This window comes from Cetorhinus maximus, chromosome 13 (assembly GCF_964194155.1).
Source record: "Cetorhinus maximus chromosome 13, sCetMax3.hap1.1, whole genome shotgun sequence".
Classification (NCBI taxonomy): Eukaryota; Metazoa; Chordata; class Chondrichthyes; order Lamniformes; family Cetorhinidae; genus Cetorhinus; species Cetorhinus maximus.
Window position 1 is genome coordinate 115,305,647 of NC_135891.1, and position 27,456 is coordinate 115,333,102.

Consider the following 27,456-nt stretch of genomic DNA (forward strand, 5'->3'; position numbering starts at 1 on the left):
ACGCAAAATCTAGGCTGACGGTCCCACTGAGGGAGTGCTACACTGTCAGAGGTGCCATCTTTCAGTTGGGACATTAAAATGCTGCCCTCTCATTTGCTATCTCCTGTCTGCTATTTCTAAGTTGAACGGGAATTCTGCTCAGTGTTCTGGGCCAATATGGATCCCTTGGCCAGTAGCATTAGAACAGATTATCTGGCCATTATCGCGTTGCTTCTTATGCGAGCTTGCTGCGTGCAAATTGGCTGCTGCATTTCTTGCGCATGCACTGCTGTAGTGTACATCATTGGTTACGGAGTGCTTTGGGACAAGCCAAGGTTGTGAATGACATTGTAAATCAGTGAAAGTCTTTTAGGCAGAATTCACTGCGGAAAGGTGACATTTAAAAATTCATCAATAATTTAAAATTAAGTGATGTCCGACTTAGAAATTTCTGGACACCTTGTTCAAAGAACGGAGTGTTCAGTCCAATGTGAGATGAAAGTTGATACAACAGCGCATGCTGCTGTATGACCTATACTCTGACTTGGCTCCTGTGGTTTGTTGGCTGCTTCAATCAGGCAACTTGAAGCAGCTCCTTGTAAAGAGATTTTAATGCACTGTGCAAAATGCATCAGCCTCAAAGCTAAAGTTTTGGCTCCAAAAATACTTAATCCCAAATAGTTTTTAACCATTTCAGTTGCAGATGAATAAAATGAAAAAAAGCTTCAGAAGTGATCGAGTGCAGTCGTTTTACAACTCCTGGTGTATAGTGTCACCAGGTGTTCTTAGTGGTCATGAGAGCCCACAGCACAGAGAGAGACAGCCATTCAGGCCATCAAATCGGTGTCACCTCTGTCCAAAACTAATCTAACTCTGCCACTCTCTCCCTTCAAGCTTTCCGCACTTGAGATGTTTATTGGTCTGGCAATACCTTGATCTTAAAATTCTCACTTTTGCTTTCAAATCCTCCAATGAAGGCCTCGCCCTTCCCATCTCTGTAATTTCCTCCAGTCCTGGAGCACTCTGAGGCCTTGTGTTCCTCCAATTCTGGCCTCTTGTCCATCCTCAGTTTCCATCATTCCACCATTTAGTGGCTAGACCTGGGGGCCCTGAGCTCGAGAATTCCCTCCTTAAACCTCTTTACACAAAACCTACCTGTTTGAACAAGCTTTCGGTCACCAGCATAGTGTCTCCTCAACTGGCTCAGTGACAAATTTTGTTTAATGCCGCTCTTGTGAAGCACCACGGGATGGTTTGCTATGATATAGATGCTTTATAAATGCATGGTGCCATTGCTGCATCATCTACGCTCTGCAGTGAAATATTCCATGCTCCAACAACCCAAAAACCATTTCTCTTCATCCCTCTCCTCACCCCTTAAGACAACTTTAAATTGATGCCTTTTTGTCACCAACTCTCCAATCAGGGGCCATAATCTTTCCCCAGTCAATCTATCACAAGCCTTCATCATTTTAGAAACCTCCACTTAACCTCCTTGACTCCAGGGAAAATATGTAATTCCAGTGTCTCCAGTCTATTTTCATGATTGTAGTTTCTCATCTCTGAAACCTGAGAATCGTACTTTCTTCTGTTTAGCTTATCTTATCAAGAATACATCTGTGATTAGTGAGGAGTGAACGGAAGCTGAACCCTGGGGTCGGACTATTCGTTATTTTAGCATTAAGGACCCACAAACAGCAATGTGATAATGACCAGATTATCTGTTTTAGTGACATTGTCTGAGGGATAAATATTGGCCGAAGACCATTCGGGGAACTTCCCTGCCACTCTTCCAGTTGTGCAGTGGGATTTTTTGCATCAACCTGAGAAGAATGTCTCAGCTGCAAGACTGTATCTTCGACAGTGCAGCGCTCCCGCAGTACTGACCCGCTGACAGTGCAGCACTCCCTCAGTACTGACCCGATGACAGTGCAGCACTCCCTCAGCACTGACCCGCTGACAGTGCAGCACTCCCTCAGCACTGACCCACTGACAGTGCAGCACTCCCTCAGTACTGACCCGCTGACATTGCAGTGCTCCCTCAGCATTGACCCGCTGACAGTGTAGTGCTCCCTCAGTACTGACCCGCTGACAGTGCAGCACTCCCTCAGTACTGACCCGCTGACATTGTAGTGCTCCCTCAGCACTGACCCGCTGACAGTGCAGCACTCCCTCAGTACTGACCCGCTGACAGTGCAGCACTCCCTCAGCACTGACCCGCTGACAGTGCAGCACTCCCTCAGCACTGACCCGCTGACAGTGCAGCACTCCCTCAGCACTGACCCGTTGATAGTGCAGCGCTCCCTCAGCACTGACCCGCTGACAGTGTAGCGCTCCCTCAGCACTGACCCGCTGAAAGTGCAGCACTCCCTCAGCACTGACCCGCTGACAGTGCAGCGCTCCCTCAGCACTGACCCGTTGACAATGCAGTGCTCCCTCAGCACTGACCCGCTGACAGTGCAGCACTCCCTCAGTACTGACCCATTGACAGTGCAGCACTCCCTCAGCACTGACCTGTCGACAGTGCAGCACTCCCTCAGTACTGACCCGCTGACAGTGCAGCACTCCCTCAGCACTGACCCGCTGACAGTGCAGCGCTCCCTCAGCACTGACCTGCTGACAGTGCAGCACTCCCTCAGCACTGACCCGCTGACAGTGCAGCGCTCCCTCAGTAGACCCACTGACAGTGCAGCACTCCCTCAGTACTGACCCGCTGACAGTGCAACACTCCCTCAGTACTGACCCGCTGACAGTGCAGCACTCCCTCAGTACTGACCCGCTGACATTGTAGTGCTCCCTCAGCATTGACCCTCTGACAGTGTAGTGCTCCCTCAGCACTGACCCGCTGATAGTGCAGCACTCCCTCAGCACTGACCCGCTGACAGTGCAGCACTCCCTCAGCACTGACCCGCTGACAGTGTAGCGCTCCCTCAGCACTGACCCGCTGACAGTGCAGCACTCCCTCAGCACTAACCCGCTGACAGTGCAGCACTCCCTCAGCACTGACCCGCTGACAGTGCAGCACTCCCTCAGCACTGACCTGCTGACAGTGCAGCACTCCCGTCATACTGTGGCCTGAATTTTACATCCCTCGGGCAGGCGTGCACCCGACCTGAACGGATGTGAAATAGCGTGAGATGTCGTCGAGCGAGCATCCTGATGTCATCGCGCACTCGTGCAACATTTCACTCGGCTGGTGTGTGCGACAGTTGGAAGCGTGCCCGCCAACAATTAAGTGGGCAAATAAGCCCATTAATGATGCAATTAACAGCGATTTTTTGTGGCCCGTCCACTTTTACAGTTGGCGGATGGGCCAATCTCCCAGGCAGCATTCACATTCTTTCTCAAACCTCGATCCGGTGGGGAAATTAAATAAAAAGTGATATCTGGGGACTGTTTTTTTATGAGATGTGCTTTCAGGTGCTCGATTGTGCTGCGTGGACATATTTTGCATCATTTCTGTCGTTTCCTTTATTCTGTGAAGGTCTATAACTCCCTGGTGCAGCTGCCTGCTTTCAGGGAGCTCAGTGGAAATGCTCACCAGCACCCGCAGTGACGTCTGTGTCTGTCCTCTTCCCGCCCCCACCGGCAGTGCTGAGCATTTCTCAGCGCGTGTTTCATGCTGACTGGCCGTTAATTGGTGAAATCACGGTCGGGGGCTGATTGCGGCCGGAGGGCCATTTCCTGTCCGCTTCCGGGCCCGCTGCTTGTGCATGCCTGACGAACGAAAAATTCAGGCCTATGTCTCTGACATTGCAGCGCTCACTCAGTACTGCCCCACTGACAATGCCACACTCCCTCAGTACTGCCCCACTGACAGTGCAACACTCCCTCAGTACTGTGTCTCTGACAGTGCAACACTCCCTCAGTACTGCCCCACTGACAGTGCAACACTCCCTCAGTACTGCCCCACTGACAGTCAAGCACTCCCCCAGCACTGTGTCTCTGACAGTGCAGCACTCCATCAGTTCCGTCCCTCTGACAGTGCAGCACGTCGTCAGTACTGCCCCACTGACAGGCAGCATTCCTCAGCACTGACCCTCCGACAGTGCAGCCCTCCCTCAGTACTGACCCTCCGACAGTGCAGCCCTCCCCCAGTACTGACCCTCCAACAGTGCAGCCGTCCCTCAGCACTGACCCTCTGACAGTACTAGAATGTTGGCCTAGATTAATAATAGGACTGTTAGAACTCTAGGGTCTATAGCATTAATCAAGCTCTTCAGTAACTCTTTGACTCAATGTCAGGAGAGAAGATGGACTGTTCTGTGTACTGACATTGTAAATTCATCCAACAAGAGCCTCCTGCCGAATTTCCTTGTTGCTCCTCCTGTTCTGCCGTGTAACTTTGGCAGACATTCAGTGGAAACACACCAAAGAGGCAACCCCAAAGAAATTTTGGGTACATGTTTGCAGTCCTGACCTCCTGTCCCCAATGTCATCGAATGGTTTACTGGGAAGACCATTGTAGTAGGTTTACAAAAAAAGTCAGACATGTTTCTGTAGCAAGATGGGATTGTGGGAGATGGGATAAAGACAGGCAAGATTGAGTAGAGGCCAACTGAAAAATGACATTCTGCCTGGGATTGTGTGTCCGTATATATACACACATAATACACGCAGCCACATGCCCACGCACACTAAAACAATTTGTATTTATGTAATACCTTTAACGTAATAAAATGCTCCAGGTGGGGCATTATAACATAAAATATGGCACTGAGCCGCATAAGGAGATATGAGGGCAGATGATCAATAGCTTGGTCAAAGAGGTAGGCTTTAATGAGAGGTGTAGGGAGGGAAGTCCAGAGTTTAGGATTCAGATTGCTGAAGTCCTGGCCACCAATGGTGGAACAATTAACATCAAGGATGCCCAAGTGGCCAGAATTAGAGGAGCACAGAAACCTCGAGGCATTCTAGGGCTGGAGGAGGATTATGGAGGCAGAGAGCGACGAGGCCGTGGGGGATTTGAAAACAAGGATGAACATTTTGAGATCAAGGTTTCACTTGTTGCTTAACCAGGAGCCAATGTAGGTGGGCGAGCACGGGGGTGATGGGTAAACGGGACTTAGTGTGAGTTAGGACACGGCAGCAGAGTTCTGGATGAATTCGCACTTATGGAGGATGTTGGAGAATGTGGGAGGCCGGCCAGGAGTGCGTTACAATAGCCAGTCTGGAAGTGACGAAGGCACAGTTGTGGATTTCAACAGCAGATGAGGAACCAGGCACACACACACTCACTCCCCCCCAACACACATACACACAGACACACAACAACATGCCCACACGGACACAAGACACACAACAACATGCGCACATGGACACGAGACACACAACAATATGCACACACGGACACGAGACACACAACAACATGAGCACACGGACACGAGAAACACAACAACACGCGCACATGGACACAAGACACAGCTGCAAACCACAAAGACAGCTGCTTTCGCACACGCTGGTCAGTGTTCCTCACATGCAATGACTTTGCTGTTTGCTGTAAGTCTAAATTTGGAAAGAGTAGGCTTTTAAAAGCTTTTCAAGACATTTCAATAGCAATTCTGTAAACACTTCAAAGCAAACACGTCACTGTGGTGGAATCAAGATCCATCATACCACCTCGAGATCTTGCATCAGAACCTCAAAACTGTGGGTCTCCTCAACCTGAATCCTTCCTTCGTCCTACAGGAATTTAGAACATAAGGAATAGGAATAAGAATAGAACCTAGAACCCCCTATCAACATCCTGGGGGTTACCATTGACCAAAAACTGAACCGGACTAGCCATATGAATACTGAGGCTACAAGAGCAGGTCAGAGACTGGGAATCCTGCAGAGAATAACTCACCTCCAGACTCCGTCCGAAGCCTGTCCACCATCTACAAGGTACAAGTCAGGAGTGTGATGGAATACTCTCCACTTGCCTGGATGAGTGCAACTCCAACAGCACTCAAAAAGCTTGACATCGCCCAGGACAAAGCAGCCCACTTGATTGGCACCCCATCCACCACCTTCAACATTCACTCCCTCCACCACTAATGCACAGCAACAGCAGTATGTACCATCTATAAGATGCACTGCAGTAACTCAGTGGGGCTCCTTCAACAGCACCTTCCACATCCATGACTTCTACTATCTAGAAGGCCAAGGTTCAGCAGACACATGGGAACACCACCACCTGCAAGTTCCCCTCCAAGCCACTCACCATCCTGACTTGGAAATATATCGCCGTTCCTTCACTGTCGCTGGGCCAAAATCCTGGGACTCCCTCCCTAACAGCACTGTGGGTGCACCTACACCACATGGACTGCAGCGGTTCAAGAAGGCAGCTCACCACCACCTTCTCAAGTGCAATTAGGAATGGACAATAAATGCTGGCCTAGCCAGCGATACCCACATCCTGTGAAAGAATTTTAAAAAGACCATTCGGCCCCTTGAGCCTACTCTGCTCTCGACTTGGCTGTCCTATCCCCGTATTGCTTGATTCCATTAGTGTCTAAAAGTCCCCAAAGCTTTTAAACCTCAAGATTGGTGATAGCCATGCCGGATCTCACATACCTTAGCTTCTCCAAAAATTTTGACCTTCACTCCAGTATTTCAATGATAAAAACAGGAAACATAATGTTCCATTTTGCAGCAAAATATTTTAAACAGCAAGACAGCTGGATTAACATCAGTAGAGATATGGTCAGTAACACAGGGCACTGGGGAGGGAGAGGTGTTACTGAGTGACAGTGTGAGGGAGCTGAATTAACATCAGTAGAGATACAGTCAGTAACACAGGACGCTGGGGAGGGAGAGGGGTTACTGAGTGACAGTGTGAGGGAGCTGGATTAACATCAGTAGAGATACAGTCAGTAACACAGGACGCTGGGGAGGGAGAGGGGTTACTGAGTGACGGCGTGAGGGAGCTGGATTAACATCAGTAGAGATACAGTCAATATCACAGGTCACTGGGGAGGGAGAGAGGTTACTGAGTGACAGTGTGAGGGAGCTGGATTAACATACAGTCAGTAACACAGGACACTGGGGAGGGAGAGGTGTTGCTGAGTGACAGTGTGAGCTGGATTAACATCAGTAAAGATACAGTCAGTAACACAGGGTGCTGGTGGGAGAGGGGTTACTGAGTGACAGTGTGAGGGAACTGGATTACCATCAGTAGAGATACAGTCAGTAACACAGGGTGCTGGGGGGAGAGGGGTTACTGAGTGACAGTGTGAGGGAACTGGATTAACATCAGTAGAGATACAGTCAGTAACACAGGGTGCTGGGGGGAGAAGGGTTACTGATTGACAGTGTGAGGGAGCTGGATTAACATACAGTCAGTAACACAGGGCACTGGGGAAGGAGAGGTGATGCTGAGTGACAGTGTGAGGGAGCTGGATTAACATACAGTCAGTAACACAGGACACTGGGGAGGGAGAGGTGATGCTGAGTGACAGTGTGAGGGAGCTGGATTAACATCAGTAGTGATACAGTCGGTAAGACAGGGCTCTATTATCTTTACCTGGCTGTATCTATTCAATTCCTGCTTGGTCGGTAACTCTTCCAGGACAGAGCCCTCAACTTTTTTATCAATAATTAAACAGAAATAAGCTATACAAAGAGAAACACAGACATAGAGGTCAAAGTAAGTTGAAAGTTTTGTGACAATTCGTTGTACAAACGATTGATTTCTTTCAAAATTATGTCAAGACCCCGAGAGCTCAGAGAGCGGCTGGTGTCCTCTGGGATACCTCCCTCACCCCTGATGTTGAAGGGTTACGGGTTTCAATCCCACTGAAGAGAATTGAGCGCTAAATTTAGCCTAACACTCCAGTCCAGTACTGAGGGCATGCTGCATTGTTGGAGCTGTTGCCTTTTGAATGAGACGGTGAACTCGAGGCTCTGCCTGCCCTCTCAGGCCAATGATCCCATGACATTATTTCAAAGAAGGCGAGTTAACTGGGATGACATATTGCCAGATGAAATTTAATACAGAGAAGTGTGAAGTGATACAGTTTGGTAGGAAGAAAGAGGAAAGAGTGCAGGGATTAGAGGGACCAGGAGATATATGTGTACAAATCATTGAAGGTGACATGGCAGATTGAGAAAGTGATCTTGAGTTTTATAAATAGAGATATAGGGTACAACAGCAAGGACAACATGGTGAACCTTGATAAAATACTAGTCTGCCCTCAACTGGAGTATTGTATTGAATTATAGGCACCACACTTTGGGAAGGATGTGAAAGCATATTAGAGAAGGTGCAGTAAAGATTTGCAAGAATGGTTCCAGGGATGAGGGGCTTCAGTTCCATGATGGATCGGAGAAATTGGGACTGTTTTCCATGGAGAAGAGAAGGTTAAGCAGAGAATTGATAGAGGCGTTCAAAATCATGAGCGGCCTAAATGAAGCAGACAGGCAGAAACTGTTCCCACTGGCGACAAGGCCGAGAACCAGAGGGTCGAGAACCAGAGGACACGGATTTAAGGTGAATGGTAAAAGAAGCAATGGCAACATGAGGAAAAAGCTTTTCACACAGCGCGTGGTTAGGAAATGGAATGCATTCCCTGACAGGGTGGTGGAGCGAGAGTGAATCAAGGCTTTCAAAAGGAAATGGGATAAGGGCCTGAAGAGAAAAAAAAATGCAGTGTTACGGGGAAAGGGGTAGAGCTTGGGACTCAGTGATTCACTCTTGCAGAGAGCTGTCACATGACAGCCATGTTACTTGCTGGATTAAGGTTTAATTTTCCAGGTGAGGCTCTTAGGGGTGTTCAGCTGTATGACAATCGATCGAATCATAGAATTATACAGCACCAAAGAAGGCCACTTGGCTCTCCATGCTTATGCTAACTCTTTGAAAAATTAATCTCTCTCCCTTACTCTTTCCCTGAAAGCCTTGCAAAACATTCCTCTTCATACAATCACAGGATAGTGCAGCACAGGAGGAGACCATCTGGCCCATCAAGTCTGTGCAAGCTCTTTTCAAATATTTATCCCATTCTCCTTTTGAAAACTGCTGTTGCATCTGCTTCCACCACCTTTTGGGCAATGCATTTTCAGATCACCAGAAGCCATTGTGTAAATAAATTCGCCCCATCTCTGTAAATGCAAATGTTTTATTTGGTTTATGTTATCTTATTTTTTAAAATTCACTTTCTGCAGAATGTAAGCAATGCCCACACGAGTTTCCCCCAGTCAAGGAGCAGTCTCTCCCAGCTTGTGTAAATGTTGATAATCGATCAAACTCGCCGAGTGAGATAGAGGAGATGTACTTCAACAGGATGGCTGAGGGCAAGGCAAGTATCACTCAAGTAATTAAACCCTTGGACACCCAAATGCTTAGTAACGCTAAGTCTTGATGCACAAAAATCATTGTTTACCAAATTTGTTTACAGCTGCAAAGAAAGACAGAACTTGAATTTGTACAACATCTTTTATCAAATCTTTCCAAAGTACTTCACTTTTGGAATAAATTTAATGTTGCAATGTAGGAATTGAGGCAGCCAAGTTTCACACAGAAAGCACTCAGAAAACAGCAATCAGATAAATCTTTTTTTTTAGTGATGTTGATTGAGGAATAAATATTGGCTAGGACGCCAACTCCCTTGCTCTTCTTCAGTTGACAGGGGATTTTTTTTACACCCAATTGAGAGAGAAGGTGGGGTCTCAGTTTAATGTTTCACCCAAGTGACAACACGTTTGACGGTGCTGTACACCCTCGGTATGGCACTGGGGGCGTTAGTCTGAATTGTGTGCTCATGTTTCTGGATTGGGACTTGACCCCACAACCTTGTGTCATAGAGGTGACAGTGCTAGCCACTGAGCCAGGGCTTAGCACTTACCATTTTGCACAGTACTTTTGTAGCCTAAAATGGAGTTGCATACGGGCAGGAAAGAACAAGTGTAGCCTTCACATTAAGTGCAGTTAGAGGGTGAAGGATATTTGGATCAGGTCTACAAACAGAATTCAGTCCTCCTTGTTAAACAAAAGAAAGTAAAAAATAGGAGCAGGAGTAGGCCATTCGGCCCTTCAAGCCTGCTCTGACATTCAATAAGATCATGGCTGATCTTCTACCCCAACTCCACCTTCCTGCCCTATCCCCACATCCCTTTTCATAGTATCCAAAAATATACCAACCTCTGTCTTGAATATACTCAATGACCGAGCATCCACAGCTCTCTAGGGTAGAGAATTCCAAAGATTCACAACCACCTGAGTGAAAAAATTTCTCTCACCTCAGTCCTAAATGGATGACCCCTTATTCTGAGATTGCAACCCTTGGTCCTAGACTTTCCAGCTAGGGGAAACATTCTCCCAGCCTCTACCCTGTCAAGCCCTCTAAGAATTTTATACATTTCGATGGGATCACCTTTCAATCAACTAGATTCTAAGGATTATAGGTTGAGTCGACACAACCTCTCCTCAAAGTCTTACATTGTGTCCTTGCCTTTGGTTTGGTATTATCTGCAGCGAAATAGCAGACTCTGAAGGCAAATTGGGAAGGAGAGAGATAAAAATGCTCTGTGTTTAAGATGATTGAAGAGGTTAATAGGGTAGATAAAGAGAAACTATTATCTCTGGTGATAGGAGGAGCCCAGAAACAAGGGGGCATAACCTTGAAATTAGAGTTGGGCCATTCAGGGGTGACATCAAGAAGCACGGCGGGTAAAATGGAGTTTTAAGATACAGGCCGACCATCACCTAAATGAACAGACTTGACGGGCTGAATGACCTTCTCCTGTACCTGGGCACAAGGGTTTCCCCATTTGTAGGGATTTGAGGAGAGTGCTGGTCCATTATAAACACGGTTCCAGAGTGCAGCTCAGTCTGGGGCTGGGCTGCTGTCCAAGGAACTATCCACGTTTGCATGCGGTGAATTGTTATGAAAAGGAAAAGACTGTGGGAGCTGCCAGAACATACGGTGTGTTCAGGAACACAGCCCCAGCATTGTCCGGGATCTGGGCCAGACCAGGAACAGAACTCCAGAGATTATTTTTTTTTGGGCCCAGATTTATTTAGCTCTGCACAAATAGGCACTTTTCAACAAGAGAAATGCAATATATTTATAAATATATATTTTAACATAAATATGAGAAAAAATGGAAGGATTGTCTATCTTACCTAAGGGCAGTTTTCACTATCATTACTGCTTCCTGCATCTAACATTGAGATTGGATACGAGATTGATAAAAAATACAATACAGATGTTGGTCCTTTTTCTCTGACGCGCTATAAATGGTCGACATGTGTTTTATACAAGGATTAGATTGTACAGTGTTCTAAAACTGAGGCCAGTTGGTGGAGTGTAAAGATATTTGGCTGTAAGTTGTAATCACTAAGTCCTTCTGGTCTAACAAAGACATTTTTAAAGGCTGAATGGCCTCGTTTTGTGTGGGTGTCCTGGCCAACATTCCTGCTACAATTCTGATTTGTTTCTTCCACTGATTTATCTGCAGGATGATCCCTTCCAGGATTATGATGACTCTGCGACAGATGCCACCAGCAGTCTAGAGGATATCGCCTCCTTAGATTCATCACTGCATCTAAGTTCAACACCCTTTGGCGGGCTTCCTCGGCACCCAGTTACTAGTAGTTTAGAAGATATCACCAGCGCAGACATTGTTCCAACCTGCCCAGAGCAACTCAGTAACGTTGGGAAACATAATGTTGATGCTCGGCTTGTGAGCTACTGTCCTCTACAAAAAGGTACAGGAGTCAAAAGGCTTTCTCTGATGCAAAAAGCTGGTGAGTGCGGTTTGGTGGATGGAGCTGGAGAGGATCAGAATAACAGTGCGTCTGATCTTGAGAATGCAACAGACAGCGATCAAGATTCATTTCCTTTGCTAATCAGGTCCATGTCCAGCTCCAGAAGGCACAGCTGGGAAGGACCTTTATCCCCTTCAGCACTTGGAGACACAAGAAGAAGGTAAACTTATTGAATACTAGACAATTGACTGTGATGATGTAGACATATTTATGACATAGATATATCATGATATATGATCCAGATTTGCCCTTACTTTCAGTATCACCGTTTCCCACAAACCTTTCAGTAGCAAGTTAACAATGTTCTCACAATGGTCAATACCTGATGATGCTGTAATTAGGCAAGCAATTGATACCTTGCTCACTAGCTCAGACTTGGTAAGATGGAGTTTTCAAGCAAAGGCTGAGCTGCAATGGACAATTTTGAAACCTGAATAAAGCTATTCCTTTTCCAGTCAGTTTTGGATAACAAAAAAAACCGCTAAAACTAATGAACATAAAAAACTTACAGGACAACTTACATTTATATAGGCCTGTTAGTGTAGGAAAGCATCCCAAGGTGCACCACAGGAAAATGATCAGACATAATTTTAAGTGAGTCAAAGAAAAGACAAATTTGCATTTATATAGCACCTTCCGTGACCTCAGGACATCCCAAAGCATTTTATAGCCAATGACGTGCTTTTGAAGGGTAGTCACTGCGGTAACATAGGAAACACTACAGAAGGAAATATTAGGGCAGGTGACAAAAAACTTGATGAATGAGATAGGCTTGAAGGAGGAATTAAAAAGAGGGGAGAAGGAGGTAGAGGGATAGACAGTTTTAGGGATAAAATGAATAAAATAAAGCAAAAAGAATGCACGGCCAGCAATGGTCAGGCAATGGGAGATTAAGGAGCCAGAGTTGGGGAAATGTGGGGTATTTTTGGAGGTTGTAGGGCTGGAGGAAGGAACAGAAGGATTTGAATGCAAGGATGGGAGCTTTAAATCTGAGGCATTGGTCAACCAGGAGCTAATGTGGCTCAGTGAGAACAGGAGTTTACAGGATTTAGCGTGATTTAGGTTTGGGCACCAGAGTTTTGTATGACCTAAAGTTTTTGAAAGGTGGAAGATGGGGCATGAGCGTTGGATTATTCAAGTCCGAAGGTTACAACAGCTTGGATGAGATTTTCCAAAACTGATGGGCTGAGGCGGGCGGGTAATAGGCTGGAGGTGGAAGTAGTTAGTCTTGGTGCTGGAAAGGAATCGAGGTCGGAAGCTCAGCTTAGGGTTAGATAGGAAGCTAAGGTTGCAAACCATCTGAATCAGCCTATGATAGAGCCCCAGGATGGGAAAGGAATTGGTGATGGGGGAACAGAGTTTGTATTGGAGAGCATACCACCTACTTAATCCCCATGTAAACTTTTTTTATTATTATTTATTTACGGGATGTGGGCATCACTGGCTAAGCTAACATTTATTGCCCATCTGAATCTCCCTTGAGAAGGTGGTGGTGAGCTGCCTTCTTGAACCGCTGCAGTCCATATGGTGTGGGTACACCCGCAGCACTGTTAGGGATGGAGTTCCAGGATTTTGACCCGGCAGTAGTGAAGGAAAAGCGATATATTTCCAAGCCAGGATGGTGAGTGGCTTGCAGGGGAACCTCAGGGTGTTGGTGTTCCCATGTGCCTGCTGCCCTTGTCCTTCTAGATGGTAGCAGTTGTGGGTTTGGAAGGTGTTGCCTAAGGAACCTTGGTGGGTTTCTGCTGTGCATCTTGTAAATGGTCCATGTTGTAGGGTGGCCGAGTTGTGCTATTAATGATAGAGATGATCTGCAGACACTTCTTGGGTGGAAACTTTAAGTTTATTTACAGTATACACAGCAGCAACTATACGTGTGCTTTCAACTCCAACTATATTTCCACACTGACTACTGAGGTAGCTCCACTACTCTGCTATTGGTTACTACAGATCATGTGATCTTCCTTAATAAGTATTATTCTTAAAGGTACATTGCACACTAAATAAAACAATAATTACTACATTCCTCCCCCTTTAACTTGGCTATACATATTTTATTTACAAGTACATATTTTTCAAGACAACATAATATTTACACTGGGTAAGGAATTTACAAGTTCAGTCTTTCAGGTGGATTCCTGGTACGCGTGGAATGTCTCATCTCCACAACTTCAGATTCTTTGTCAGGAACCTCCTTTTCCAGAGTTGCCTGAACATCAGGTTCTTCAATGGGCACTTGCAGTTCTGTATCCTCAACTCTCACAGGAACATTAGACATGTCAGTCCTGGATGGAGTATCTTTAATAGAAAATGTAGACCGGGTCATGATCACTGGTGGAATCAAAATTTGGTGATTTTTCTCTCTCTTCCTTAAATGGTCCACATGTTTATGAATGATCCGGCCTTCCACCTCCGCATGGTAAGGTAGAGGTCCAGTCACTGCACTTATTTCATTCGGTAACCACTTTGGTCCTTCCCTGAAGTTCTTCACAGATACTGGCTCTCTTACATAAATTTCCTCTCACGAACTATGCTAGTGGTGTCCAGTTTTCTGGCTTCCCTGACTCCTTTCCACCTTCCTCTCTAAATTTGGCATTATTAAGCTCAATCTCATCCTGAGACGGCGTTTCAACAATAACTCTGCAGGTGTGGCATCTGTTGTTGTGTGAGGGGTAGTCCTGTACTGAAAAAGAAAGCGCGTTAGCTTGGTTGCTAAGCAATTGTCATTTAACGTTTTCATTCCAGCCTTGAATGTTTGAACCGCCATTTTGGCCAGTCCGTTTGAGGAAGGGTGGCGCGGTGCAGTTTTCACATGAGTGATACTGTTGATGCTGATAAGCCGTTGAAACTCAGCACTCTTAAATGCTGTGCCGTTATCGGAAACGACTACTTCTGGTAGTCCATGAATGGCAAAACATTCCAACATAGTTTCTCAATTGTAGCAGCCGACATTGGTGACTTCACCTCATATACATCCAACCATTTTGAATGGGCATCGACAATGAGCAGAAATATTGTTCCCAGGAAAGGTTGAACGTAGTCAATGTGTAATCGTACCCAGGGTCTACCTGGCCACTCCCATGCGTGTAACAGAGCTGTCACTGGCAACTCTTGCAGTTGCTAACAATGCATACAGTACCTTACTAAACTCTCTATTTCACCATCCTTCCCAGGCCACCATAAATAGCTGCGTGCTATGATCTTCATTCGGGAAATTCCTGGATGGGCACTGTGTAGTTCAATTAAAAGTGTCTCCTTTCCCTTTGGAGGAACTATCACTCGTGCTCCCCACAATAAGATACCATCCTGGCTGGTTATTTCATGTCTTCTGTTGAAGTATGGTTTCATTTAATCAGGTACGGGCTCCTGGGACCAACCATGTAGCACTTGTTCTCATACCTGAGATAGGACTGGGTCCCGACTTGTCCAGCCTCTGATCTGTCGAGCACACACCAATGAGGAATCTAAGAAATTTAACAGTAAAACAAGTTCTTGTGGAACTGGGACATGCCCATCATTTTCTCGTAAAGGCAAACGACTAATGGCATCAGCGTTTGCGATTTGATTGCCAGGCCTATGTATGAAAGTGTATTCGTACGCTGTCAGAATTAAGGCCCATCATTGTATTCTTGCTGAGGCTATGGGTGGTGTAGCCTTATCCTCACTAAACAATCCTAGCAATGGTTTATGGTCTGAAATGATTGTAAAATGGCGGCTGTGTATGTACTGGTGAAATTTCTTGACACCAAAGATGATGGATAGGCCTTCTTTTGCTACCTGTGAGTATTCCTTTTCCACTGTGGTGAGTCTTCTTAATATGTAACCTATTGGTTGTTCTGTGCTGTTGTCCATCCGATGAGAGAGCACTGTCCCCACTCCACAGGGAGGTGCGTCACATGTCAACACCAATTCTTTTGTCTGGTCATAATGCACTAATAGAGTAGACGAGTGCAATAATTGTTTCACCTTTATGAAAGCTTCTTTCTGGGGCACCTCCCAAGACCAATGTTGGTTCTTTTTGAATAGAGAATGCAGGGGGGCCAGCACTGTAGACAAATTGGGTAAGAACCATCCGTAATAGTTGATCATTCCTAGGAATGATTTGATCTCTGAGGTGTTCTTTGGTCAGGTGCCTCTCTTATGGCTGTCACTTTCTCCTCAACCAGATGGAGGCCCTGTGAATCTACCCAGTGACCCAAATAGATTACCTTCTTCGCTTGGAACATGCACTTTTCAAAAAAATGCACTCCAGCTTGCAAGAAACGTTTGCCAAATGCTCTTTTTCAGTGAATCTTGTCACCAATACATTGTCTAACCTGGAGCAGTCCCTGCTGTAAGTTTTCTATTGTTGTCTGAAAGATGGCACAAGCTGAGGAGACACCGAAAGGCAATCATGTGCATTGGTACAACCCTTTGTGGATATTAATTGTGACAAATTCCCAGGAGGCATTATCCAATTCTAGTTGTTGATAAGCATGACTCATGTCAAGCTTTGTGTACGTTGCCCCCCTGTCAGCTTGGTACACAGGTCTTCAATTTTTGGAATGGGGTGCCTGTCCAGCTTAGCAACTTTATTAACCGTCAGTTTGTAGTCTCCATAAATTCGGATGTTTTGGTCGGGTTTAAGGACGGGGACTATGGGTGCTGCCCATTCCGAGAACTGAACAGATTGTATGACGCCCAGTTTCTCTAGTCTGTTCAGTTCAATGTTGACTTTAGCTTGTGGGGTATATGGCACCGGTCTTGCCCATGAAGCAAGGGGTTGCGTCCGGATTCACATGAATCTTGGCCTGCAGGCTGTGGATTTTCCCCAGTGCGTCCTTAAAGACTGTGGCGTATTTTCTAAGTAGCTCTGGTAGCCCACTTGCTCTCAACTGGAAAATTTCAGACCATTCTAACGTAATCTCTTTTAACCAATTTCATCCCAGGAGGCTTGGCCCTTCACCTGCTACCACCATCAAGGGTAACTTTGCTGATTGGCTTCCATAATGGACAGTTACTCTGCTTATGCCTTTTATTTGAATGTCTTCACCCGTATATGTTTTGAGTTTGGTATCTGTTTCTTCTAAACTTAATTGATGTTCACCATTATTCAAATATCCAACGGTATCTTCCCTAATTACTGTGGTGGAAGTTCCCGTGTCCATTTCCATTCTAACAGGTTTGCCATTTACTTTCATTGTGACAAATATTGTTTCTGATTTTCTAACTTTCAGATTAAACAATGAGTAAATGTGTGAATTTGATGTTTCAGGCTCTTCTCCATTGTAGATTTCATTGGGCTTCTTCTTTTGTTTACAAGCCTGCTTGAATCTTTCCTTGCACTGCCTCATTATACATCCACTTCTGTGACAATATTAGCATTCGATTTTTTAAACTGCCTATCGCTAAAAGACTGATTGTTTCCACCTTTATTAAAATTATCCTTCGATTTCGCTGCTAAGTTACTTTTCTTTATTCTTCGGCTAGCGGGGGCTGTCTCCTCCCTCTCGGTGGAGTCTCACTATTTTGCACCTCTTTCAGCTGAGGTTTCCCACCCGTTGTGGAGGATGGTGCCATTTTGTGCACCCTGTATTGCTTTTGAATCTCTTACTGCGCTTTCCATGGCCAGCGCTATCTCTAGCGCCTTCTTGAAATCCAGATTCACTTTGGACAATAATCTTTTATAATTAGTGTCCTCTTACACACCACATACTAAATGATCTCTGAGCATTTCATTTAGAGTTGTAACGAACTCACAGTGTTCCGTTAACTGCTTCAAATTTGCCACATAGCATGCTCTATTTCATGAATTAAAACTGAACCTCTGCATCATGACTGAGGGCTTTGGTTGAAAGTGACACTTCATGAGGTCCGCCAACTCATCGAAATTCTTCAAATCTGGGGCACTGGGTGCCATCAAACTTCGAATCAGACTGTAGGCTTTGCTCCCACAAGTACTCAAGAGGATTGCTCGCCTCTTCTCTTCCCCCATAATCTCGTTCGCTTGAAAAAAGAATGTGAGACATTCTAGGTACTTAGACCAATGGCCTGTTGCAGGTTCAAAAGGATCAATTTCCCCAAATTTCCCCAAATTGTGGCATTTTGAGAGAAGCTAGCTTCTTCAAGTCTAACGGAAGACTCTACTTACAATCAGGGTGAGGTACAGTGCCGATTTCTTTCTAACTTGATTTCTTCTGTTCAATCCTGTTTTATCCTCATCACCAGTTTGTTGTAGGGTGGTTGAGTTGTGCTATTAATGATAGAATTGATCTGCAGACACTTCTTGGGTGGAAACATCAAGTTTATTTACAATATGCTCAGCAGTAACTACACGTGCTTTCAACTCCCAACTCTATCTCTACACTCCGTTGTGGAATTGCTTAGCTCTATTACTTGCTGCTCATGCTGTTTGGCATGCAACTAGTCTTGTGTTGTAGCTTCACCAGGTTGACACCTCATTATTAGGTATGCCTGGTGCTGCTCCTGACCATAAGACCGTAAGACATAGGAGCAGAAGTAGGCAATTCGGTCCATCGAGTCTACTCTGCCATTCAATGTGATCAATGGTTGATCTGATAATCCTCAACTCCACTTTCCTGCCTTTTCCCCATAATCCTTGGTTCCCATACTGATTAAAAATCTGTCTATCTCAGCCTTGAATATACTTAACAACCCAGCTTCTACAGCCCTCTGCAATAAAGAATTCCACAGATTCACTACCCTCTGAGGGAAAAAATTCCTCCTCATCTCTGTTTTAAATGGGCGCCCTCTTACTCTGAGATTATGCCCTCTGGTCCTAGACTCTCCCACAAGGGGAAACAACCTCTCAGCATCTACCCTGTCAAGCCCCCTAAGAATCTTATGTTTCAAAAAGGTCACCACTCATTCTTCTAAACTCCAATGACATGCCCTCCTGCGCTTTACATTGAACCAGGGTTGATCCCCTAGCTTGGTGGTAATGGTAGAAGAGGAGATATGCTGGGCCATGAGGTTACAGATTATGGTTGAGTGCAGTTCTGTTGCTGCTGATAGCCCCCAGCACCTCATGGTTGCCTGGTCTTGAATTGCTGTTTTGTTTGAAATACATTCCATTTAGCACAGTGGTAGTGCCACACAATATGATGGAGGACATCCTCAATGTGAAGATGTTTCCACAAGGACTGTGCGGTAGTCACTCCTACCGATATTATCATAAATGCACCTGCAGCAGGCAGGTTGTTGAGGATGAGGTCAAGTGTGTTTTTCCCTCTTGTTGGTTCCCTCACCACCTGCTGCAGACATAGTCTAGCAGCTATGTCCTTTAGGACTCGGCCAGCTCTGTCTGTGGTGGTGCGAATGAGCTGATGGTGATGGACATTGAAGTCCCCTCAAACTCAGGTCCCCAGAGTACATTCTGCACCCTTGCCACCCTAGTCCGTCCTCCAAGCGGTGTTCAACATGGAGAACTAATGATTCATCAACTGAAGGGGAAGGAGTGGTACGTGGTAATCAATAGGAGGTTTCCTTGCCCATGTTTGACCTGATGCCATGAGACATCATGGGGTCCAGAGTCGATGTTGAGGACTCCCAGGGCAACTGCCTCCTGACTGTATAACACCGTGCTACCACCTCTGCTGGGTCTGTCCTACCGATGGGACAGGGATGGTGATGGTGGTGTGTGGGACATGATCAATAAGGTATTGTTCCATGAGCATGACTATGTCTGTTGCTTGACTAGTCTGTGAGACAGCTCTCTCAATTTTGGCACTAGCCCCCAGGGTCGACAGGGTTGGGTTTGCTATTGTTGTTTCTGATGCCTAGGTCAATGCCGGGTGGTTCATCCAGTTTTATTCCTTTTTATTGACTTTTTAGCAGTTTGATACAACTGAGTGGATTGCTAGGCCATTTCAGAGGACATTTTACTGTGGGTCTGGAGTCACATGTAGGCCAGACCAGGTAAGGACGACAGGTTTCCTTCCCTAAAGGACATTAGTGAACCAGAAGGGTTTTTACAGCAATCGACAATGGCCAGCATTAGACTTTTAATTCCAGATTCAAACTCAGGTCCCCAGAGCATTGCTCTGCATCTCTGGATTACCAGTCCAGTGACAATACCACTACGCCACTGCCTCCCCCAATTGCATACATACAATTGTGAGAAGGCTTGCTTGTTCTAGTCATTGTGAGGATGTGGACCTCATTGGCTGGGCCAGTATTTATTGCCCAACCCTAGTTGCCCTCGAGAAGGAAACAGAGGACAGTGTTTGCACAAGGCAATATAAAGAGCAGTAGATCAGGGCTCATCGGTTACCACTGCTTAAGAGCCCTCTCCCTGAGTCAGCCTGGATTAACACTGCCCTAACACCGCCCCTCTCTAACGTCGCAGGCTGAAGAGTTTCCACTTGATGGTTCTACTTAAGGAATCTATTAGCAAAAGAGCAAATGTCCCACTTGGGAAATATTAGCCTCTGCATGGAGGCGCCAAAAGCTGAGTCTTCCATCCAACATAGCCAGCGTGTTACTGGCCCAAGTGGTGTGTCTGACAACTCCCACCTCCCCTTTTCCAGAATTGGAGAGAGAGAGGGGAAAAAATGATTTTTTTTTTTGTAACATGAACCAGTCTAATTGTGAAATTGTAAGCAAAAGGGACAAGTACATCATAAGGTGCCAAGTCCTAAATAGTAAATGTGTTAGGATGAAAATTAATAGATGAAGCCAAATGATGCAGGAGAAAATGACTTTAGGGGAGATTTTCATCTTTGGCAGCTGCAGAATATACTCCAAGAGTACCTCAGGGACTTACAGTCGCAGTCTGTGGTTTTCCGTCCAATGTTGTCATATTTTTGCAAAGTGGAAGATTTTTTTTTTAAATCAGGCCAGTGAAAAAAAAGTGTTTATTTTAAGTTTGGTTAAAATGCTATTGGTTTGGAAGGTGTGAGGTACACTTTCTCCGTGTCTAGGCCTAGCTGACCGATCCTAGCCAGGGTTTCAGTTGCAGCACCTCAGTGCTGTGGGGTAGGGAGGGAGGGGGTGCAGGGTGTGTGTTGGGTGGGGGTGGGTGGTGTGGGGGGGGAGTTGGGTGGGGGGGGATGTGGGGTAACGGAATCAGCGCCACCCCAACCCCCCACCACCGAAACTCCTGCTGGAAAGCGGGCACATGTGCAGATTGAGTGAGGAGAAGATTGACAGATTGATGCCTCAGCAGCGGAATAGCAATATACATTTTTGAGACAAAAGCAAAATATTGCGGATGCTGGAAATCTGAAACAAAAACAGAAAACGCAGCGGGTCTGACAGCATCTGTGGAGAGAGGAAAACAAAGTTAGCATTTTGAATCCGTATGACCCTTCTTCGGAGCTGTGAAGTCTATTGGATCTCCGAAGAAGGGTCATACAGACTCGAAACGTTAACTTTGTTTTTCTCTGGCCATAGATGCTGTCAGACCTGCTGCGTTTTTTTCCAGCATTTTATGTTTTTATTACATTTTTAAGACAACCAGTTGGATGAGGTAGCGGAACCGGTGCTGTACCTTACTGGCAGTTCAGCAGCTTGAAGAGACGAGGGAGACAATTGTAAGCTGTGGTTGGGGTTTAAGTCCATTCCTTCAATTGTCTTGTGTTAAGAAATTGGCTTCTTTATTTCTGACTTAATGTTCATGACATGTGAATGGAGCCGTAGTAAAAGGACATTCAATCCAGGCTGTCATGAATTCTCAGGATTGAGATGTCAACTGCAATATCTGAAACAGGAATTTTCCACAACGTAATCACACCAGGTTCAGCCCCGCACAATGAAGCACTGCCCATGGCAACAGTTCATGGCTGAGCCCTTTCAACAGAGAGAGCTGTGTCAGTGAGTACACTTGACATTCGCATTTCAAAGTGCTGCTCCAAATGTGTAGTTGTGGCCCGTTGAGGCAAGCACTCTCACTTCTGAGTCATGAAGGTTGTGGTCCTGCTCCAAGTGATTAGAGCAGACACTCCAGTGCAGCACTGACGGAGTGTTGCATTGTCAGAGGTGCTGTCTTTTGGATGATGAGCAGCGGAGTTTTCCATGCCGACTTGGGCAACTTTTATCCCATAAGCAATTCGCTGGCCAACAGATTATTTGGTCACTATCACATTGCTGTTTGTGGGATCTTGTTGTGAGCAAAATGGGTGTTGTTTTTTCTATATTACAATAGTGACTACGCTTCACAAAGGCTTCATTGGCTGTAAAGTGCTTTGGGATGTCCTGAGGCCATGAAAGGTGCTATATAATGTCAAAGTCTCTGCTTATACTGTATACCAGGTGTATCTGTGGCACAGGCTGGATCTGCAGCATTCACGACATGGCTCATGGAGCGCCCAGTAGTTCCAGGTGTGAAGCCAATCTCAGCAGCCGAGGACTTTAACTCTAACCTTCCCAGGAAAAGGATGGGTGGATAATAGCCTATCAGTGAGAAAGCCTTTATTTGTTGTCCAGGCACAGGAATTTTACAGAGCTAAAACTTCTGAGTTTTCACTTTTGGGGAAGGGGATGGGGTACTGGAGAGAAAGGATGAGAGGGGAAGTGGGAGAAGATAAGATGAAAAGGGGGAGAGGATGACTATAAAAGAAGGAATGTAGCTTTTTATGTGTGTATAAAGTCCTGGTTTTTGGTGAGTGCAATGGCCTGTTTTTTTGTATCTATTGGAGAATATAATATTTTGTGTACAGGAATCTCCAAACTTGTGTACATGAAGATCCTGCTTACGTGCATACTGGCCTCTCACCATTGTGTTTAATGGAGGTTTAATTCTTGGAAGTCTTTTAGTTTTGTTGGGAGACTCGCTTTCAAGAATCTCCTATTCCCTGTTATATTCACTATTCCCTACAATAGACATAGGAGCTGTTATTCTCCATAGTATCCATAGGATATGTTATTTTATATATCACACACAGGGTCTGCTAGTCCCTACAATAGACACAAGACCTGCAATTCTTTAGAATATACACAGGGATTACTTTCTGTATAATATGATTTAAACTCTTTTCTGGTGGATATATTGCTGTTTCTTGGCCATTTGTTTTGGTTATTGAACCATTTGTTCTGGGTCTCACACTGAGGGTACAGACTCTGCCTGCTCAGAGATATGGATCAGCACAGCCACAGGAACACAAACACACCGATGGAAACTTTTATGTAACCTTAGCATCCTCCTTCTGCAAAAATTATCTATGCGTCAATACTTTCCTGTCCAGACTGGCAAAATAAACATAGACAGCCATTAACACTGGGGGACAATTTGTGTGAGAATGTTGGATGCCAGATCGCAGAATTTCTGAAATGTGCAACAGTCCGTTGTTCCTTCTAAGTTTCAATGTAATGCAGCTTCCCAATGTTACGATCAATTAATTTAGCCCTTGAACATCATTTGTTGTATTAGCCACGCAAAGACAGGAGGAGGCCGTTCACTTGCTTGAACCTCTTCCGCCATTCAAATAAAAGGTCAAAAGTGGGGATGTTCGCTGATGATTGCACAATTCTGCATATTGTTTGTAACTCAGATACAGTTTGTGCCCACATGCAGCAAGACCTGGGCAACATTCAGGCTTGGGCTGGTAGGTGGCAAGTCACATTTGTGCTACACAAGTCCTAGGCAATGACCATCTCCAACAAGAGAGAATCTAACCATCTCCCTTTGATGGTCCATTAGCATTGCTAAACCCCCCACCATCATCATCATCCTAGGGGCTACCTTTAACCAGAAACTGAAACTGACCAACTGTATAAATACTGTGGCTACAAGAGCAGGTTGGAGGCTAGGAATTCTGCAGCAAGTAACACATCTCCTGACTCCACAAAGCCTGCCCACCATCTACAAGGCACAAGTCAGGAGTGTGATGGAATACTCTCTGTTGTAAAGTGTTGGGTCTGGTTCATTAGGTTTTATTAAGGTATTCGTAGTAAAGGTCGAAGCTGGAAGCCGCCTCCATGCTTGTTTCTACACATGGCTCTGTTCAACATTACACTGACTCCTAGGTGCAGGTCATGTGTTTTCTTACATCACTGTGTGGGTGGTACTATACTCAGTCCCAAGTTAACCCTTTATGTGGCAGACTCTCCACTTGCCTAGATGAGTGCAGCTCCAACAACACTCAAGAAGCCTGGTACAGCAGTGTCAGCAGTGTGTACCATCTACAAGATGCACTGCAGCAACTCACTAAGCCTCCTAAGCACCTTCCAAAGCCGCGACCTCTACCACCTCGAAGGACAAGGGCAGCAGACGCCTGCAAGTTCCCTTCTAAGCCACACAACATCCTGACTTGGAACTATATAGCTGTTCCTTCACTGTCGCTGGGTCAAAATCCTGGAACTCTCTTCCTAACAGAACTGTGGGTGCACCTACACCAAATGGATTGCTATGGTTCGAGGAAGCGGCTCACCACAACCTTCTCAGGGGCAATTAGGAATAGGCAACAAATGCTGGCCTAGCCAGCTATGCTCAAATTCCATAAATGATTAAAAAAAGATTAGATCATGGCTGTTTTGTATCTCAGTGCCATTTACACATCTTGGTTTCATTTTCCTTCATCCTTTTAGCTAACAAAAATCTATCAATGGTTTTTAAATTTTCAGTTGACAATCCCAGCCTCAGCAGCTTTTCAAGGGGAAAGAGTTCCAGTTTTCCACAACTCATTGTTTCCTGACATCACTCCGACAACAACTGGATCTAATTTTAAGGTTCTGCTCCTTGTTCTGGAGTCTCCCCAACAGAGGAAATGGTTTCTCCCTGTCTACCCTATCAACTCCTTCAATCAGCTAAAATAAAACCACAATTAAGGTTAAAGTCTTGAACAATAATTTTTACTTCTTTTAAACATTTAAGCAGAACAGAGCAAAAACAGAAAATGCTGGAAAAACTCAGCAGGTCTTACAGCATCAATTTGTCCTATTGCATTCGCTGCCGCCAATGCGGTTTCCTATACACTGCCAAACGCAGACTGGGTGACCGCTTTGCGGAACACCTTCGGTCTGTCCGCAAGCATGACCCAGACCTCCCTGTCGCTTACCATTTCAACACACCACCCTGTTCTCATGCCCACATGTCCGTCCTTGGCCTGCTGCATTGTTCCAGTGAAGCCCAACGCTAACTGGAGGAACAGCACCTCATCTTCCGACTAGGCACTTTACAGCCTTCCTGACTGAACATTGAGTTCAACAACTTTAGATCATGAACTCTCTCCTCCATCCCCACCCCCTTTTTTATCCCTTTTGTCAATGTTCATTTTTATTTTTTAATTTTCATTTTTTATTTTTTATCCGCTTATTTTTATTTTTATTTATTTTCATTTTTATTCATTGTTTTATCCCCACCTTTTACCCTATTTTTGATCTTTTTTCCCACCACCGTCCCCTCCCCCCACCCCACCCCCACAAGGGCCATCTGTCACTAGTTCATGTTATTCTTTCCACAGTGCTCACCCTTGCCCTGCTTTTATCACATTCTGCTTTCTTACCTTAATGCCACTATCCTCACCTCCTTTAGTCCGTACCACTACCAGTAACATTCCCTTTTTCCTTTTGTTCATGACATCTTTGTCAATCTCTCCTTTGCCCCCACCTATCGCTGGCCTTCTATCCAGCTTCTCCTGCTCCAACCCCCCCACTAAACAATATAAATTTCATCATGTTTTTACTTCTCTTTAGCTCTGAAGGAGAGCCATACGGACTCGAAATGTTAACTCTGTTTTTCTCTCCACAGATGCTGTTAGACCTGCTGAGTTTTTCCAGCATTTTCCGTTTTTGTTTCTTTTTTTATTTAGGTAGTCCAAGAGTCAAGGTTTGCTGTGCATTGAGCTATGTTACATTTGACCTGGAATTAGCTGGTGTACACTGCAGGTCTGTCTCTCAGTGCCAACACAACTCATCTTGATGAAGACAGGTCAATTCGCCAAAAATATTTGTGGAAATAACTTTGCTAAAATCTGTTATTAACTAACTTGAGATCTTTGACTTGTCAGTTTTTGGATCCATTTGACGGTGATGTGTCTGCAACTGGAAATATATACTCACTCAATCTCTCTCTCAACCTTTGTGGCTTATTTGTCACTCTTTGTCTGTGCAGTATTGAGAGAGTGCCGCACTGTTGTACGTTCTGTCTTTCGGACGAGACGTTAAACCAAGGCCGTTTGCTCTCTGAGGTGGAAGTAAAAGATTCTACAGCACTATTCCAAGAAGAGCAGGGCAATTCCCCCAGGTGTCTGGCCAATATTTATCCCTCGGCCAATGACACAAAATTATCACTTTACTGTTTGTGGGAGCTTGCTGTGCACAAATTGGCTGCTATGTTTCCCACTTTACAACAGTGACTACACTTCAAAAGTACTTCATTGGCTTTAATGTGCCTTGGAACATCCCGAGGTTGTGATAGGCTCTGAAAAGTCTCCCTTTTCTTTCATTGTGTATAGGTATCTAACAAGGGGTGTAAGTGTTAAAAAGAGTGGTCCTCTGATAGGCCAGATCTGACAAGTGGTGTTTCCAGGTACAGCAATCACTAAGAGCTCATGTACAGGTACAAACATTGCCCTTTCCCACAAGGGGCTGGAATAGAATTGGGAGGAATATTTTCCTTCCTCTCTATCACCCCCTCTTTGGAAGGCATTGCTTCATTTCTGGGATACAGGACCTTTCCCAAATGGCCTTGGCTGTGTGCACCAGCTGGCTATTTATCCAGGAAGGGCATCACAGTCCATTCTTCCCCCACTCAGTGTCCATCTACTTGCGTACTCACTGGGTAGGCTGAAGTGGGATGGAAGTGTTTGTTCCTTATTTTCCCAGAAGCACTGTAGAATCCTACCTGCTACAAGAAGAGAAAGGCTTGCATTTATATAGCACCTTTCACAACCTCAAGCTGTTCCGAAGCACTATAGGGCCAATGAAGCACTCTTAAAGTGTAATTACCACTGCAATGTAGGATAAGTGTCAACCAATTTGCACACAGCAAGCTCCCACAAACAGTGTTGTAATAATGACCAGGTAATCTTTTTAGTGATGTTGGTTGAGGTATATATAATTGATCAGCACACCAGGGAGAACTCACCTGCTCTTGTTTGAAATAGTGGCATAGGATCGTTTACATCCACCTAAGAACAGAAGGAACCTCAGTTTAACGTAGTTTTCATACATTATTTCCATTCCTTTTTGAAAGTTACTGTTGGGTTTGCTTCCACCGCTCTTTTCAGTGAATTCCAGGTCCTAAAAATCCTTTGCGCTAAAAAAAAACTTCTCATCTTGCCTCCTTTTGCCACTTATTTTGGACCTGTGCCCTAATCACCTGTCTCCCTCTGTCTACACAGGCTCAGCCTCGATATGTTAGGTACCGACAGCGATGGAGAAGGCGATAGAGAGGATGAAGATCAGTTGGACCTGTCACAGGACCGGTCAGCGTATGAATTAACAGAAACCCTCAGCTCCACCATAGTCAGCACAGAGAATGATCCGCAGGCAACCAGAGGTCAGGGGAAAGCCAGCTCAAGCATGTCTGAGGACGAACTGACCGAGCAGGTAACTTGCGGGGGTTCTGCCTGGGTTTTGAGAGAAGGGACGATAGTGCAGGGAGAAAGGGATCACCTGATATGGAACGGACTATTCAAGGATTATATTGTAACTGAGTGCTATTAATCTTATGTTAAGGGCTACTATACTAATCAATAAGATGGATTTTTCCTGTTAATCTTCTTACAAGTAACAACAATGACTCGCATTTATATGGTGCTTTTAACACTGTAAAACACCCCAAG

At 45.3% G+C, this 27,456-nt stretch overlaps 1 protein-coding gene across 1 annotated transcript in view; it reads left to right on the forward strand.

Annotated features, from left to right (window-relative positions):
* The window catches only part of arhgef18b (rho/rac guanine nucleotide exchange factor (GEF) 18b), a 184,411-nt gene that overhangs the window by 52,782 nt on the left and 104,173 nt on the right, over positions 1 to 27,456 (forward strand). Inside the window, exons 2-4 of the mRNA XM_078556077.1 lie at positions 9,127 to 9,260; positions 11,422 to 11,891; positions 27,013 to 27,220. Of these exons, the coding sequence (XP_078412203.1) occupies positions 9,127 to 9,260; positions 11,422 to 11,891; positions 27,013 to 27,220 (812 nt within the window). The remainder of the gene's footprint in view (positions 1 to 9,126; positions 9,261 to 11,421; positions 11,892 to 27,012; positions 27,221 to 27,456) is intronic.